Raw genomic sequence first — 19402 nt, 5'->3', positions numbered from 1 at the left:
GCTTTAGCTAGCAACTTTAACTAAATCAACTTTCTGGTTCTTTACTTCCATGTTCTCTATTTTTTAGCTGAGCTATCACTTCAGTCAGCTCATTGCATAGCGAACTCAATTTTTCACTCAACGAGCGCACCATCCTGCTCAATGAGTTTTCTACATCATTCAACGATTTCGACTCTGTCGTGCTTTTCCAACGGCTTTCCTCTTCTTCTAGCACCAAGAGTTGGTTTTTCGCAGTCACGACAAAACCAATGAAGTAATTCAGCTTTCTGGAGAAATGAGTACTCCTCAGAGCTCAACTTCTAACAGCTGATACAACTGAAATCTTCGCAACGTTCACAGGTCGACCGACCTCGCCCACAGATGCCCAAATCAATCTCTACCTCACCTCCTTTGCAGTACTTTCAAACTTTCATCTCTAACTGACCTTATTTGATTTTAGCTTTTTGTCTAGCGGGACTAGAGGGCTTTTCGACTACAATTTTCCTTCTCTGTCCAGCCATCTTAATGCACGTAGAAAAACACAGGTTTGTAACTGAATTGAGTTGAGTAAGTTAAATTTCCGTCGAAAATTCCTACTCCGGCACTAAAGCTGAGCAAGAGAGAGAGATGGGGTGGGAGAGAATGGAGGAGTCGATGCGACAGACGGATAGAGAGGAGGAGGGGCAGGCAGAATAAAGGTAGACGGAGGGGCAGTGTAAAGGTAGACAGAGTTGCAGGGTAAGGTAGACACTAGACAGAGATGCTGAGTAAAGGTGACAAAGTCCGATTAACGAGAAATTAGGGTTGACCGAAAGCTACGCCGCATTCAATACTCTGCCTCACTCACTAGCTTACCTTTGTTTTACAGTAAGAAAAACGGAACCACTTTTTACTCGCTTCCACCCTTTATTCACATTCTCTTTCACTGACTTCACTTCGGTCTTTTACTGAAACGCTTCAGCTTGAGCAGAAAATGCGTAAAAAGAGTTAAACTGGCATAGTGCAAAGGCTATTTGTGAGCTGCGCTGTACGCACAGCCGCCTTGTGACACGGCTCAATAGGTCTTACAACATAACATTACAGTAGAAAAACGCGAAGTAACACTATTATAACATGTATATTTCAAAGTTACTCCACCATCTGGTAAATATTACTGCAGTTCTATGCATCTTTGGCCATAAAGCACCGTTGCTTAAAGTCTCGAGACAATGAATTGATTTAAAAACTATATTGAAACTAAAAACTTTATTGAAAGTATGCAGTACCATTTTATTCTTCTATTACAAAGGGTAATTAACTTGAGGAAGACCATTTGTTCGCCTCATAGCTTGCAATTTGCGCTGGTAATGACTGGCACTTACCTCTTAAACTAACTGCAAACAACTTCAGCAACTTATGAAACATTCGTAAATTCATGGCTACCAGATGAATGATCTTTATAGAAAAAATCAGCTAGATTAATTGATTTAATTCATTAATATACCATTGAAATTGAAAGAATGAATTAAGTGGCACGTATGAAGCATCTTTATCTCACGTCTGCGTCACTGAAGACATAAATGGGATTGCATGACTATTTTATTAGGTAATTGAATAGGCCTAATAGATATCAAAATCACTGCAAGGTTATAGACTCCAATAATAAAGAATATTTATTCATCGGAAATTAGTAAAGTAAAAATTATTAGGATATTTTAATACTCAATTATGTAGATTACTTTTATTCATGGCAAATTGTTATTTCGAAATTAGCAGATTTAAATTTTTGTAGAAGGTGAACTTTGCGTTTTGTAGGGTTCTGCACCGGTATGCGATAATTCTCGCGGCGTTTATAGTTTCTGAAAAAGGAGAGATACGAGCGGGAGAAGTGAGATAGCACCGGACAAGAGACGAATGAGGTAACCGTTATTTACGTGAATTTCTACCAATTCCTTTGTCACTTTTTTTCTGAATGATTAGATCATCCGTAAAGGCCTAAGATCAGTTATAACGACGTGTTGCTGAAATGATCAATCATAAGGATTGCCTTACTATGAACCCAAAATGCAACTCGTGTAGAGACAGACGGTGCTGAAGTAGACAGACGGTGCTGCTAAACTCTTCATTGTGCTAAACTATTGATCACTGTACATTGGCCTAGAGTGTCGAAATTAACATGTGACATCAGAATCACAATTTTCCGATAATATAAATCTAAAAAATGTCACGCATGATGCTAGAGAATGAATTTTCTAATAATGCTGTGCATTCGCCAATTGGCAATAATTCTGTGTCATTGTGCGTAGAAAAATCAAACGAATTGTTGATGTTTTTTAACACAGGGCTTTCTTATTTATATTTACTGTTTTCTGGACGAATGGTGATAAAACAAATAAAATTCTTATACTAGATTTTAATATGCAAATAAGACATCACATCGAAGTATTTCTAACAATAAAGATCTAAATTCGCTTGCATTCTCGTATCAAACATGTACAAATTCAGACAGTTATCTAAGCTTCTATACTTAAAGATGTACACTCTTATATGCAAACTTTTTTTCAACTTGAAATAATAATTTTCGTATATTAACACGCAGTTTAAAAGTCAAAACGCTCGAGAGCTCGAGAGCGTCAAAAACGCTCGAGCTCCAAAAATTTTTCCAAAAGCAATTTTAAAATTACGTACACAACTGAGCAAGATCATTGTGCAAATCATGTAAAAATGTATTATCATTGAAAAGTCTTTCAGAAAAAAATTTCTAATGAAATCCTAATATTTAACTTTTACAAACTAATTTCCTAACAGTAAACCCATTCACCAGCTACACCTTGAATGAATTTTCCACATCTGCATCTCTTATAATCTTTCTTCCTGGTCACATTTTACATTTTTACTCGGTGATTTTATGCAACCTCCATTACGTTCAATTTCTCACAAGTTCTCAGATATTTCATATCTACTGTTACCGAATAAAAACTAGTAAATTAAATATATTGCAATTCCTCCAGAGTTACATTGAAGTCAAATGAATTATATTTAAATTCCCCTAAAGCTTCATCGAAGTATGCCGAAATATCGCTCGTCAGGTTCATCACATGGTAATTTATTTAAAAAGCCAAACGATTTATCTTAATTCTGCTCTCAGAGTGAACTTTAGTATTTGTGTACGAATGCATTGCACTATTTTTTTACACATATCCTAAACAAGGTTATTTTCAGCAGGCCCACATTGAAAATACAGAGGAAAACTACCGTCATAGAATGAACACATGCCAAATTCTTTTTGTTTTCTAGCCTAATATAAACCTCACTAGGGCAATATTAACCTTACCAGGGTAATATTAACCTCACAAGGGTAATATTAATCTCACAAGGGTAATATTAATCTCAATAGGGTAATATTAACCTCACTAGGGTAATATTAACCTCAATAGGGTATTATTAACCTCTCTAGGGTAAGATTAATCTCAATAGGAGAGTATTAACCTGACCATGGTAATGTTAACCTCACTAGGGTAATATTAACCTCACTAGGGAAATATTAACTTCAATGGGGTAATATCAACCTTACCAGGAAAATATTAACCTCACTAGGGTAATATTAACCTTAATAGGGTAATATTAACCTCACTAGGGTAAAAGTAACTTCACTAGGGTGATATTAACCCTCACGAGGGTAATAGTAACCTTACTGGTGTAATATTAATCTCACATGAGTAATATTAACTTTACGAGGGTAATATTAACCTCATCGGAGTGATATTAACCCCACTAGGGTAATATTACCATCATTAGGGTAATGTTAACTGACGAGGTTAAAGTAGTCGTAAGTACACGCTGATGTCCACGGTTCAGTGGTTCATTGCAGATAGCAATTCAGAGCGCGGTTCTCTCTCTGTACACCAGAACCGCTGGAGGTTCTCCGGACCCTCGACATGAGGGAAAATGCTTGTCTGCATCCTGAAAAGAAAAGACACGATAATTGGAAGAATTTATTTGAAGATCCATACGTAGGCTTTACGGTACGTGCGTGATATTCGGTGTATTGCGATTCACAGGTACAAAACATTCGCAAAATATTATTAAAAACGTTTTCAACACAAAGCACAAAGCTTCATACTTACGACAGAACTGCCATTAGTGTTCACATGGAAGCATTTTCGTCGGTTTTTGGACGGCAGCGAGCGCGTCCAAGATTCCATGTTAATTTCAGACGACATGTCCGCGCAGGGATGGCTATCTGCGGACAGCTTGCCTCCGTTTCCGGACGACATATATTGCGACGCCGGCTTGCTGTTATCGTTGTCGCATTTAAAGTAAGTCGTGTCGCTATTATTACACGACGTTTTGCCGTTGTCGTGGTTGTAATTAAACGATATCGTTCCTTTGTCGTGGCTGCAAATAAATGGCGCCAGATCTTTATAGGCTTCATTTTTAAATGAATTTATGTGACTTTCAGGCGTGAATTTTAAAGTCGTGGATGACATGCGCTCTTCCGGTATACATTTGATGCCGACATTTCTACCGTGCAATGGCAGCGTCCGGTAGCAGTGCGAGAACGGGCTGACACTGGGGGTAGGTTCGCAAAATCCTGAAATTTAACCATAAATGTAAGATGAGTAGGCCTTCTTGATACTCAAATAATTTTTTTCATAATCCGTTAATTTCATATCCATGCGCAAAATTTATTGCGATAGCTTTCGAAATTGACAAGCAAATTTAAGTTAATATTAAAATGCGACATCAAGTAAGCGAACATATAATTCATGAACAGTGAAAGATATAAACCAGAATACAGAGTGGGAGGAAAAAATTCACTATGTTACTGAAGTCCATATATGGCGAGGTTTGATCACGTTTTTCTGATGCAATTAATTAACTTAATTATTCCAATCTAAGGCCGGACAGACACTACACATGAGTAGCCGTCGACGAAAGGCATACTCAGAAATATGAAGGGTCGTATTGTCTAAAAATGAACAAACTTTTCATCTGCCGCACGGGCAGAATGCGGAAGAAGCTCTAATACGTCCTATTACTGGACTAAACTGCATCAGTATGAAACACAACATTGGCAAAGAGAGCATCACTATTTGGACAGAGCCTCACTTTTTTCTCTGATTGCCCTAGGTACCGACTTCTAGTATACGTTTTATCGTCATGACGCCTTGAATTAAACCGTTTTGAGTGAGATTTAAAAAAATTATATAAACATGATATCGTTATTAAATATATGATAAATTAAAGCACTTTATTCTGTACAGTTTTAAATGATTACCTAGACCACGATAGCCAAAGTTGAGGGAGTTTCGTTAAAAAAAATTGATGTACTTCTCAATACTCAAGTTTCCTGCCATGAGTGCTATAAAATTGACAAATAATTGGAAGAAAGAAGTGTCGTTCACATGAAAGTAATTTATAACTACTTATTCGAGTTGTGGAACCATTGTACGTATATGCCGAACACACACGTGTAGAAGAGCTCGTTTTCCGGGAAAACTAAAATTTGGTTGTTTCAGTTCAGCACATGGTCGAGAAAACGACGCTATCCAAATTTATTTGACCCTAAGGTTTTATTGCCTGAGAATCGTAATGGTCATACTAACGACGGACTTTTCTAAAGGTACGGAGCTTTTGTTGTTGTCACGTCAAGGGAAACCACAACAATGACGGCAACTAAAGTTCTAGAGTCTAAAATTGGCATTATCGGTATGTGTTCATTCCATTCAAGACTTGGCTCACTCACGAGCAAATTACGTAACTCACACGCTATTCACGGCACTTATACGCAACTATATAACACGCCCCTCACCGACCATACACGCCACTCTCCGGCCACTCACCGACCACTTATGCCACTCACCGACCACTCACGTCCCTCAGATGACACTGACCAGAATCAGAGGACAAGTCGAGCTTCTCGAGGGCACTAGAAGTGCCAGCTTCGACGCAATAATGGGAACCGGACCCACGTATTTGCCGGCAGTTTTCCGCCTTCTTCATGATTGCGGATTCAGAGCAGGTTTTCGAAGTGTCGACATCGTCCTTATTGTAGTAGCAAATGTTAATTTCGTCGTCGTTGTTGTTGAATATTGACGGTGACGTCGAACTTTTGTTCACACAAATTCCCGCCTTTAAAAAGCCCTGTTAACAGTTGATCAAGGTTAAGGCATGCTGGCCATGGAAATCATGCCTCTATCGCACGACGTATTCTTCACAACTTGGACAAAACACGGGGATGAAATGACCCATAATTTTATTGATAAGCATAATTGCATCTTTATTATATGTTAGAATTCCGGGTGATAATTTGAGTGTTCTGGAAGCCAGACAATAAGGTTATTATCGTCTACCATTTCTATTGAAAAATTTACCTCAAAATTGGTTATTAGATCAGTAATTTGAGATTTTCATGCAGATAAAGAAACTGAATAAATATATTGATACGGCTTGGAAACTGGAAAGGACAGGTAGAATAAAAACTCTTCAACTGCAAATTTAAAATTGTTTCCAACACGCTTTTTTTATACTGATAAAGAGAAGTAACTCACTTGATAAAAACTACACTCGCCTTTAGAGGTAGACTGATCGAAGACGTCCGGCGTTCTGTAGTTGGAGTTGAGGTTGTTTTAAAGCTTGAAAAACTTCTTTCCATTTCCGCACCCGGAGACACAAGCTTGTGCACCTCAGGATCCGTGACTACTCTAAGGCTTGCGAAGCCCTCGATGAATATCGCATGCAGGTCTCCGGGCTGCAGCTCGCATGGCGACTGTGGTTGAGATTCCGTCAAAATCCGGACAGTATTCATGTTCAAGACTGCCAGATCCTCGTTGTTGGAGGCGTTACAGTATTTTTCGTTTTCTGGAGGCCTTGTCCCGATAATGTCTGAGGTCGTATGAGTATTGGTGCCCTTTGGTAGTAGGGAGTCTTCGGTGTCGACGTCGTGGTTGGTTTCGTTCTGCCAGCAGTGACAAGGAGGTACGCACTGACACGGGGGGTCTAGGGTGTAGGATGCTGGGTGGTAGCCGATGCTTCCCCCGAGGTCCGGAGAAAAATCAAAACTGAAATCCTTGTCGAATGGAGACTGATTTAAGGACTCAGCTGAGGGCAAAAGCTGTGCCTGGAAATAATTTTTTAATGAGTTGTTGGGCAGGAAATTACACATATGCGTTCCATCAAATTCGTAGTGTATTCAATTTTTTTCTTGCCTGCCGCAATCGAGAAACCCTTCGAAGATAATGAAAATAGAATAAATCACTATTATATTATTTGAATATCATGGATGATTTTAAAGGTTCGGCTGAGACCATAGGATACCAAGTCTTTTGTATTCACACACCTTGTGTCCACTGGAGTCTGCCGTCACCAGGCTGTCTTTGAAAGCACGTTTGTCACCTCCTTCAGGAATAGCTATAAAAACGAAATTAGTACATACATGCATAATAAATATATGCAATATCAGGTTATTAAATCTTTCAATTTATCACTATATATTAGTAATGAGCAAAATGTTCTGAAACGATTCGATAAGCTTTTTATATCGTATGCAGATGTTGGACGCGTCAACGATGTCTCACAACACGGAAGAAGGCGATTGTAAAATCTGTCTTAGTCTTGTGAATGTTACAAACAACCTTCATGTCAATAAAATGTCTTCTTTCAAAACAAATCATAAAACCAAAGAAGCCAATAAAATAAGACATCAACGACTGAGGACTTACGCGTTTTATTCTTATTTCCTTTCCTGAACTGTAGAGCTATGCAGATTACCAGCAGCAGCAGCAGCACCAGACCGAGACCCGCGCCTGCAGCCACTGAGAAGATCTTCCATCGCGGCCGCTGCCCCCACCACCAGCCCTCGTCTGTTATGTTGTACTGTAATGGTGAGAATATGTATTGGTATGTAGTACTGCAATGGTAGTGTATTATTAATTATAAATAAATCGTAATAGCTATAAACATAAATGTTTTTTTTTCTCAGGCCCTCATCTGCTACCACCCCTTATCTGTTATGTTGTACAGCCGGCGCAAAAGATGGCGTATTATAGACATGAATATAATGATTCGTAAGATTTTTCAAAGGACATTAAGTTTTGATACTGAAATATTATCACTCTGACAAGACAATATCGTTGGGTACAAATCTTCTACAGCGTGGAAATGAAATTCGCCTATGACGACCAGATTCCAAAATTAATAGCGCAAATTACTTCTTTGTAAGTGTTTTATTCATATACATATATTGAAATAAAAATCAATTGAAATCCATGAGAAGTTTTTCACACAGCACGAATTTTCTCAGGCAGCAACGCTACGTAAATTTTTCAATTAAAAATAATAATCCGTACAAAGAGTATGATGATCCGTAACACGCTGTTCACCAACTTAATTTAAGTTCCGTACGCTGTATATTATGGCAAATCAACTTGAAAAAGTGGCCTGATCTAATCCACCAATTCAGGATAAGGCGTCCAAGGCAATTTCCCGATTGATTCAACTAAGCTCAAATTAATCCTGATTGAAGTTAATCAAAATTCCCTGCCTCGCTGAGACGTGTTCGCATTTGGTGAAAGCTGTTCGGTAGAACTTTCGTTCTTAGATTATAATAAGGAATATTCTCAATCGGGCCCTTGTAGGGCTGTCCTTAATTGAATTCTCTTGAAGAAATTGAATGCATCTATTTGATTAATTGTGCCAATAAACGGATGCTTATAGGTGTATTTTAAATGATATAATCCAAATTGATATCCTGATTTACATTGAATTGCTATTGTGGCACGCACCTGCAATTTCAGCAGCCCCTGTGGCACGCACCTGCAATGTCAGCAGCACCTGTGGCACGCACCTGCAATTTCAGCAGCACCTGTGGCACGTACATGCAATTTCAGCAGCACCTGTGGCACGTACATGCAATGTCAGCAGCACCTGTGGCATGCACCTGCAATTTCAGCAGCACCTGTGGCACGCACCTGCAATTTCAGCAGCATCTGGGGCACGCATCTGCAATTTAAGCAGCATATATGGCACGCACCTGCAATTTCAGCAGCATCTGTGGCACGCACCTGCAATTTCAGCAGCATCTGTGGCACGCACCTGCAATTTCAGCAACTCCTCTTTCACGCACCTGCAATTTCAGTAGCACCTCTGTCACGTACCTGCAATTTCAGCAGCACATGTGGCACGCACCTGCAATTTCAGCAGCACCTCTGTCACGCACCTGCAATTTCAGTAGCACCTCTGTCACGTACCTGCAATTTCAGCAGCATATGTGGCGCGCACCTGCAATTTCAGCAGCACTTCTGTCACGCACCTGCAATTTCAGCAGCACTTGTGGCACGCACCTGCAATTTCAGCAGCTTCTGTGGCACGCACCTGCAATTTCAGCAGCACCTGTGGCACGCACCTGCAATTTCAGCATCACCTCTTGCATTCACCTGCAATTTCAGCAGCACCTGTGGCACGCACCTGCAATTTCAGCAGCACCTGTGGCACGCACCTGCAATTTCAGCAGCACCTGTGGCACGCACCTGCAATTTCAGCAGCACCGTAGAGCTGCCGTGATGCGGCAGGTTGCCTGCAGGGGCCGCCGTCGTGCTGCCCTCGGAGGACAACTCTGCGTCCAGTTCTGGGGGTGGGGGGATGTCAGTTCTTAAGGGTGGGGGCGGATGATGGGGACAGTTCTTTGGGGTTGGGGACGGATGATGGGGTAATGAATGGTGGGGGGTCAGTTCTCAGGGATGGGGGAAGGATGATGGGGTGACGAATGATGGGGGGTCAGTTCTCAGGGATGCGGGGATGGATGCGCAAATGATGGGGTGATAGTGACCGTTGTTTCGTGATCGCATTTGAGTCTTTATAAAAAATTGCGAGGATGACGAGTAACGTAAAATTAATTCAGATAACTTTGAGCTGAAATATTCCTTACAAAATTCACAATGACTCTATCATGGCAATTATATACCCCCATGGCTATTTCATGTCATTCCCCCATGCCAGTCATTTATATTACCACTATATAATACATTTTTACTATGTGTTTTACAAGATTTATAACAATAAACTCTTGATTCCGCAAGTATTTATGATTAAAAAGTGCGGGAAAGAAAAAATTGTACATTTTTCCTCCCAACTCGGAAAATGTGAACGTGGCGACGTCACCGAGTTTGTCGCTCGGCAAAGTTTGTACAAAATCGAGGACAAATTGACATCGAACTTCTTATGGAAATAAAAAATTATAAGAGTCCGAGGAATGTTTTTGGTGTCAATGTCGGGACTAAAGTTTGATTGCATGAGAATGACGGAAATTAAGTTAGGAAGAGTAATTAGAAAGACTTCTTTCATATTAGTAATGTGTTATGTCTACACTTGATTAATTTCCCATTAAATTAAAAATAATTACCCTAAAACTTTATACCACTTCAATTCCATGAACTCGATGCGAACGCAAATATCTTTGCTATGCGGATATATATGACCGTTCTACATATTTATCAACCAAACATAGAAGAATACAACTATAACGAGAGCAAAAATTATTAGTGAAAGATATCAATTAATTATTTTTATTATTTAAACACCGAGACATACTAATATGTCGGCGAAATCGTTGCTTTAAATACGGCAAAAAATCCAGTGAAACTTAAATTCGAAAATTAAAGTCTAAATTAAATTAAAGTCGAAAATTAAAAATCACTGTTAAACGTATAATGCGATGATTTTCTTCGTACAATGATATGATATGTAAGCATACGATATTGCTCTCGTTTCATTTAACATTGCAAATCGAGCTTACATGTTACGGTAAGTCATTCGTAAATCATTTCCTTCTAACCACAACATCTATGCAAAGTATTTCCATTTATGAGAATAAATTCAGTCATACAACTTGCCATGTAGAAATTAAACTTTCAAATTAATTAAAACAGAAAAGTTGATGGTAAAAACTCGAAGTTTGAAAATGGAAAAACAAAAAAATCATTATTACTTGATAATATTTATGATTTTCTATGACCATTTATTTACATTAAATGGTGATGATTATTTGAATGATAAACGTAGGTTGAAAATAAGATTGAAAATCTTATCAAAATATAAAGCATCGTGTCCAATAACAGGAGCCATGAGTAAAAAGAAGGAATTTTCGCATTCACTATCACAATTCAAAGCGACCTTTTGTTTGTTTATTGTTTAAAACTAACGAAATAAACAATCCATTCAAAAAATATCGCTATTTGTCCGCTATCATCATTCAGAAAAATGAAGGGTAGTATTCTCCATATAGTGACTCACTTTTAGCCCGTAGCACTGGAACGCCCATATGCTGGTTCTATCTGGGTCACGATGCCTCAGACACGGGCAAAAATACATCAATATTTGGACGAAGTTACATTAATTTCTTTGAGTGATTCCCCCTCATAACTACGCGCGCTCGAAAGTCAAATAAACGCGGGACTAAAAACCGGATGAGTTGCCGGAACGTAACTTTAGAAACACGTTACTGACTTCACGCTTGAATTGCTCCGTACACAAACGAGCGTGTAAAATGATTTAAAAATCAAACAATTGTACTGTACAGCTCTGTGCCATAAGATGTTGAGCGGGTTGTTGTCTAAACAGCGATGCAATTTAACAGCTTTCTGTGCGGATGGAGCACTGAGTAGTCATTATTAGGATAAGATGAACCACTTATTTTCCTGGGTGGCAGCTGTGTGCAATGGCTGCGAGCATGAAAAAGTCACGCTTTATTGCTTAATAAATGACGTATTGCTCAATAAATGATGTAACATGCAAATTATTAATTCAATTTCAATTAAATTTTCTGCGATTTACATTGTAAGCATTACGAAAGCTTTTCCTGCTCTATAATGTATAATTTTTATTCGAGTCTGAGTCTCTTCTGGAAAATGGAGAACGAAATTCTTCAACGGAATTAAAGTTAATCGAAAATAAAGGGCGATATTTGAACTCTTTCGTCGATGACTTGTGACGGATAGAGTTCGGATCAATCTATTTGGTTTATAATATTTATTTATACAACAGCTAATTTTTGAAGACGGCTCTTTAACGAAAATATATTTGATCACTCCATTGCTGAATATTTTGACTTGAAAATGATTTTGGTTATAATTTTTCAAGAACGACACGCTGACCGAAGATGTTTATTTCAAGTCCGGACAGCGGGAATAATTTTGCGTCCCCTGTGCACTGAGAGAAATTACTGGGCAATATTGTCCAAATATGACACACTTTCTGCACGTAGCACTGATACTCTCTTTTTGGTTGGCAAAACTGAGTCATGATGACCCACACATGGTAAAAACTGCATCGATATTTGAACAAAGTCCCACTCAATTCTCCTAGTGCATGTCCTCGCGCGCTGTTGATACCTAAGCCATTATCCGCCTCACAAAACAGCGGCCTGTTGCGCGCGTCTTTGAATTTTTCAATATAAAAGCAGAGCTAAAATTTCTCGTCTTAAATCTGCATGGAGGCGGCGGTGCTTGGTCGGGGGATATCATAAACTCAAAATATTGCACAATTCAAGCGCACGCAATCCGCGCAAAAATGGAAAGTTCGAATATCGATGCTTGTGCATCGTTCATGTATACGGCGGTCTATATAGGGGGAACTTTAGCTGGGTTCTTATTTTACGTGTCGGGGATCAAGCGATTTGCATACTTGTCGTAGGTAATAAAATTTTGCGAGCGAAGCCGGCAGCATCGCTATAGCTGTCGATCATATTTAAGCTACTTAAGCTTGAACATATCAGATTATTTCTTGTACCGTACAGGTCCTGAAGCTCATATTAATATATAATTATTACTTACTGCTTTATATTATTTATTATTGTCTATTAGTTATTGATGTATACAAATTATTTTTATTTATTACGTATTGCTGTCTATTACTTATTGTCGGATAGACTATAGCAAAATCTAGACAAATAAGCACTAGAATCAGTCTTTTGTTCTCCCGATAGAAATCCTTGATTTAACTACATTTTTGTTTCTAAACTTGAATGTTTTCTAGTATTAAATTCCATACATGAAAAATAAATAAATATTGCCTCATATATGGACATGAGAATACCTACAATAGAGGCGTGAATGTTAACTACAGTCTCATCCATAACACAGCTGCTGCTGCTACGTGGGAACCTCACCACGCGCTTGTGCTAACAATGGAAGATTCCCTACAGGCGAATGGCGTTGAAAAATACTTAGCACCAGCTGGTTTTGTTGAAACAACATTTTATCAACGTTATTTCAACATTATTTGACGTTGATAAAATGTTTATTTTAAGTTAATTTTCTTGGAACATCGTTTTATCAACGTTATTTCAACATTATATGCCTGCAAGGAAGCCGCTGAACTGCAAGCAGATGACGCTGAGAGAACTTTGATAACGTGTTGATTTCTTTGGAACAACGTTTAATCAATGTTAGTTCAAAGTTATATACCTGTGGGAGACTGCAGACAGACCTTACTTAAATTTTTCAGCGCAATTATCGGTGGCCACTCAAGCGTAGATTTTTTTTCGAACGCGCGGACAACGCACGCGACACGCGTGTCGTTGCAAGTGGCTCGAGCAGCTGTTACAACACGCGCGGTGATACATCACACGTGGTACCGTCCTGCTCCCGACATATACACTCTCGTTTACTTTAGGTGAGCCAAGTTCGATTAGTTTGTAATGGTTTAGCGTTTAAATATATAGGAAAGACTGTTTAGATGTTAGTTATAAATATGTACAATTGTACATGTCATTTATTCATGTAATATTTTCATGTGCATCTGAATATTGCCATATTTAGGGTGGAGCATTTCATTAATCTTTTTGGTCTTGTTTTTGATTACACATATACTGTACAAGTTCTCTAGATGAAGCTTTGGATATGTCCTTATGTATGAGGTGGGAACGTCAATTTTTAATTGTGATATAACAAATTTTGGCAAATGACCGAACTTCAAAAATCGAAATTATATTGAGAACTGAAAAGAGTTCATATAAGTTGGATGTATTTCGTTGACAATTGCAAGGCGCGCACTTTTTTTTACCAATTTACTTCAACTGAAGCTTGAACTTATTGAATGATATACTGTGAATTTTCGACTGAACAAGAACATACGTAGTTGTTTCTGCCTGATTGAGACTTGCTAGTTAAATTTAGCTGTTGCCAGAACCTGAACCTAAATGCGAAATTCAGTATCAATATTTTTCTGATTCTTGCTTGCAAAAGTCACAGTTACTGCCTCACACAAACGTGCACTGCAACAGTCACAGTTACTGCCAAACACAAACGTGCACTGCAACAGTCACAGTTACTGCCATGCACAAACGTGCACTGCAACAGTCACAGTTACTGCCATGCACAAACGTGCACTGCAACAGTCACAGTTACTGCCACACACAAACGTGCACCGCAACAGTCACAGTTACTGACTCACACAAACGTGCACTGCAGTATTCACTGTTACTGCCTCACCCAAAATAGCACTGTAGAACAAAAGTCAGTGTCAGCGATACAGTCCGATACTGTTGTTGAGTGTCAGTGTCTGCCTCTTTTTTATGTTGTAATTTTCGCCACATCGTCCGTTTTACAGCCCGGAAAATGACCTGTACGCAAGTAAGCCGTAACGCTGAAGTTACGTTTACTGCCGATCTTTTGGTCATCAGTGACTTCTTTTAAATAAGGAGCTTGACGTCGTTGTGGTCTGACCGAAACTTACATCGCTAACTTCTGGTCCCTGTCCTTTGTACTCTAATACAACTCATTTATATCGATTACTTCAAGTCATTGTACGAAGCCTTTGTGCTCTAATATAACTTATTTATATCGATAACTTCTGGTCATTGTATGAAGCCTTTGTGCTCTAATATAACTTATTTCTATCGATATCTTCTGGTCATTGTACGAAGCCTATGTGCTCTAAAATAACTCGTTTATATCGATACCTTCTGGTCATTGTATGATGCCTTTGTGCTCTGATATAACTCATTTTATCGATAACTTGTGCTCATTGTATGAAGCCTTTGTGCTCTAATATAACTCATTTATATCGATAACTTCTGGTCATTGTAAGGAGCTTTTATGCTACCCTATTAGCATCTATACTGACAACTTACAGTAATTGCATATTGTCTATTGTGCCCTGGCGATTTCATTGGTTTTTGAATTTTATTTGGTTTGTGCTTCCAAATTCGTGTACTTTTACGTCATGCTGCTGCATTGATTCGTCCTAGCAAATTTTTATGATACTAATGATTTAGTTGTGAATCATTGGCGAATCTGTAAGTATGATTGAATAGTTGAAAAAAAACTCTCTAAAATACGTATTCATGACAGCAAGGTTGATTGACTCGTGACTTTACCTCAAAAATAATGATGAATTACAACTGAAGGGAAATTTGTCGACGAAACTTGTTTATCAAAAGTTGTTGCAATTTTCCGATGGATTCCCTTTTCGTCACCTACAAACGACCACTCCATGTCTGCCCAAGTTGCATCCAGTCGGTGGTGGCTATCGAATTTTGAAGATCGTCATCGGTGAAGGCAAATTCTTCCATCAACCTTGAACTGTTTTAATATTGTATTGGTTTACAGTTTTTCTACATATACAGTGACCGCTTTGTGTCAATTGTGGTGTATGCGTGTTCTATAAAAAAATCCATCAATTTTGATATTCGGCATCGATTGACGGAAGATTCTAACACCGGGAGGAAGGTTCTTCTGTCAACAGTGTACTTGTATATCATTAAATTGTTTCTTATATTTCAGCCTCCAGAATGACCACTCGCTTCCGATTTCTGTGTATGTGTTCCATCAAAGCTTCCATCAAAGTTTGAGACTTGGCATCGATTGACGGAAGATTCTAAGACGGCCGGAAGATTCTGAGCGTCTTCAGAGAGAGGCTTAGGAGGCTTAGGTGCCGATGGCGAAGCCGAGGGACCAAAAGGAAGAGGCTCGCCTGGAACGTGGCCAGGCAAAAATGGCGGGCATTTAGGAGAACATTGGAACATTTTGCTTATAATTCACTTATGTATGATAGAATATTCATTAGATGTAAGTGGTAGCATTTTAAAAAATTATTTGGGATAACTAATACCAATGATCGAGTGGATTACAAAAAAGGTAAAGATTTACACCAATAATATTCAACACTAAGAAGTTTATTGAAAGATCCGTTATTTAGGTAACGACTCCAATTAACAGGTCATCAAAAAATATTTAGGAGAGTAAAGTCAATTTTCTATTTCTCAGGTACGAATGAAACATTATAGTTCCTACGGAAACCAATTCAGCGAAAACATAAAATGAAACCAATGGTATTTAAAAAAATTAAGAACGATTTACTTCTTACTGTTGAATAAGACAATCGCGGTAAAAACATAAAAAGAAAATATTTGTCATCCACCATTCTTCACTTGAAAAATTCCAATTCAGTAAAACCTCTGCTCTGTAATAATTTTCCTGGTGAAGCTGGAATTCATTAGGCGTTGATAGCCAAGATCCACTCATCGGTTCGGTTGAGTACCTCCTAAAGAGCTCGTTGGTTATTCACTCCTTGGATATTCACTCATGGAATTCGAGACTAGACGGATATGGATTCCCTTTATTGGTCTCCGGGTGGCCATGTAATCCTAGCGCTTGCATGGTGTAGACTTCATTTGGACCAAGCACTCAGATACAACAATGGGTCAAGTTGTCCTAATAGTTGCACTTTCTGCACGTAGCTCTGATATACCCACTTTCCAAGACAAACTGGGAAAAGATGACCCACTGCATTGATATTTGATCATTGCTATGAGCGAAAAAAAGTGCATACATTTTTAGACAAAGTCCCACTCATTTCTCCAAGTGAGCAAAGGGCCTATGAGACGACACTGACCAACTCGGTGTACTGTGTCAATGAGGGTCGTAAGTCTACGGAGGAAGAGTGCCAGATTTCAATTTGTGAAAATATAAACTAAGGAAATGATGTGTAGAGAAAAATTTTAGACCATGCGCATTGAATTAAGGCTGTAAATAGCAAATTAAACTAATATTAGCAGACACAAATTATGTACATTATAAACATATCAATATATCGTGCAAGGAATATACAATATTAATATACAAGGAACAAGGGCATTTGGAAAACGCCTTAAAATTATTGGAATTAAATATAGAGAACATCGATAAATGTTAAGCAGCGAGACTGACCAATGATGACTGCGGTGTATTGCGTCAATGAGGGTCGTAAATCTACGGAGGGAGATTGCCAGCCTTCACAGAGCTTCGCTCCAATAAAAGGAGGGGGATCTTTTAAGTAGAAGAACAAGAAATTGTCTTGTTTCTTACCGTCTACATTTACTATGGGTACTGGCCTGTTAATTTTCCATTGATTATTGGACTGATTTTTTTACATATTGTATGAACCTACCAAGTAACCTGAGTATAATATTTTTTGTTCATACTTATTTGAATTTTGTTGTTACACAGTCACACTTCAACAAATACTTGATAATCAACGCAATTGAAGAAGCCCTGCGTAACCCTAAAAAGTTTACCTAATTAAACGTGTCCTACTTTATAGATCTGAACGTACTCTGCTCTATAATTGGATGCTTAACGTAAATCGCCGTGAGATACGCCCATGGTGCCTTCATTCTAGATGATAAATACAATATAGATTAACTTATTGTAGCTTAACGTGGGCAATGTAATAATTTCAATGCTTCAAGACAATTATGAGAAAGTTATACAATAATGTTGATACTCTTCTAGATAATGTTGAGGACGCTCTACGACAATGTTGAGGACGCTCTACGACAATGTTGAGGGCGCTGTACGACAATGTTGAGGACGCTCTACGACAATTGAGGGAACCCTGCTCAGCGGGGGCTGGGAATAAGGGAACCCTGCTCAGCGGGGCTGGGAGCGAGGGAACCCTGCTCAGCGGGGGCTGGGAATGACGGAACCCTGCTTAGCGGGGGCTGGGAATGAGGGAACTCTGCTCAGCGGGGGCTGGGAATGAGGGAACCCTGCTCAGCGGGGGCTGGGAGTGAGGGATCCCTGCTCTGCGGGGGCTGGGAATGAAGGAACCCTGCTCAGTGGGGGCTGGGAATGAGGGAACCCTGCTCAATGAGAGCTGGGAGTGAGGGAACCCTGTTAGGCGGGGCTAGATTGCGCTACCAACACCACTGAGTCGGTCACCAATCACGAAGCAAAAGTCTACGCTGTGAATCAGTTGCCAACACCACTGAGTTAGTTACGAGGTATGAAGCAGCCGTTCTCGGCTTACAATGAGTTGCCAGCAAGTTGCCAACACCACTGAGTCATAACACCTCACCCAATAGAGCCATTTTTGTCACCCATGCATGACTCCGTGGCACGCATGATTGTCACGCAACCTCGGAAGTCTTACGTGCAAGTCATAAGCTGCGTGAAGCCAGCCGAATAATCCTCTCACGAAGGCGATAAAGCTAGCCACGCACTTGCCAGGCTTCACTAAGCGACGTTTAGCTATTAAAATACCAGCTCTATTGTTCAATAAAAGTTAGCTTAACGTATTCCAACGCTAGCAGCTCTATTGTTCAATAAAAGTTAGCTTAACGTATCCCACAGTTAGCTACTGTACTGAAGAGTGATTAAATGAAAGTTTTCAATGTAAAACTCAATTGGTTTTCTCGAAAAATATTATAGTGTGCATATTTTGATGGATTTATCTGTTGTTTATCTATTTAGGTTCATGAGGACATTGTATTTGATGCGAAATGGCGTTGCTGCTGCGAAATCCAATGCGATGAGATCTCAAAAATCCGACGAAGTTTGTAGACTCACTTCTTGCGATAAAATAAATTCAATATCAAATAGACAATCTGTGTCCATGATCGATAGCATGTTAATATTTTATCCTAATTTAATGGTGTCCTAATTTAATTCATCCAAATTTAATGAAATATTATCTTGCCGATAATATATTTTATCAGAATGATCGGGATAGCTGAAAGGCAGTGAGAAGATTCCTGATTCATTTTGAGTGCCAATTACCCTGTTCAAGATGTACTGCGGCTTCGTGCATAATTTTAAAAAATTACATTTTTCTTTTTATAATATATTCTATAATTTATTGTGGCTATAATATTTCAATTCAATAAATTTACTAAATTTGCTTATTTTCTGAAGAATTTACTATCATTCCTCATCAGAAATTAAATATTCATGCCTTTATCGAGTGCAATAAATTCCGTGTAGGGTCGTCATCAGATGTCAGTGCCGCGATATGGCCGTTCATAACATCTATTGTGGTCGCAGAGACGATATCATGCATAGTAAAAGAGACGTTACTGGTCGGCGCATCGATAATCTATTACAGAGACGCTCTGTTTTTTCAGAGTTTACCTGATGCGTGCTGTATATGTCTTGTATATATGCATGCTGTATATACCTCGTATATA

General features: G+C 38.9%; 1 protein-coding gene across 1 annotated transcript in view; it reads right to left on the bottom strand.

Annotated features, from left to right (window-relative positions):
* Positions 1–2341: 2341 nt before the first annotated feature.
* Positions 2342–19402, bottom strand: part of LOC108677747 — a 36999-nt gene continuing 19938 nt past the window's right edge. The window contains exons 2-8 of the mRNA XM_047884818.1: positions 9489–9586; positions 7683–7836; positions 7301–7371; positions 6533–7081; positions 5856–6105; positions 4086–4552; positions 2342–3921 (exon numbers count right to left, since the gene is read on the bottom strand). Of these exons, the coding sequence (XP_047740774.1) occupies positions 3838–3921; positions 4086–4552; positions 5856–6105; positions 6533–7081; positions 7301–7371; positions 7683–7836; positions 9489–9586 (1673 nt within the window). The 3' untranslated portion in view covers positions 2342–3837. The remainder of the gene's footprint in view (positions 3922–4085; positions 4553–5855; positions 6106–6532; positions 7082–7300; positions 7372–7682; positions 7837–9488; positions 9587–19402) is intronic.

Source organism: Hyalella azteca, unplaced genomic scaffold, assembly GCF_000764305.2.
Source record: "Hyalella azteca isolate HAZT.00-mixed unplaced genomic scaffold, Hazt_2.0.2 contig16248, whole genome shotgun sequence".
NCBI lineage: Eukaryota > Metazoa > Arthropoda > Malacostraca > Amphipoda > Hyalellidae > Hyalella > Hyalella azteca.
This window is presented reverse-complemented; position numbering and strand designations above follow the sequence as displayed.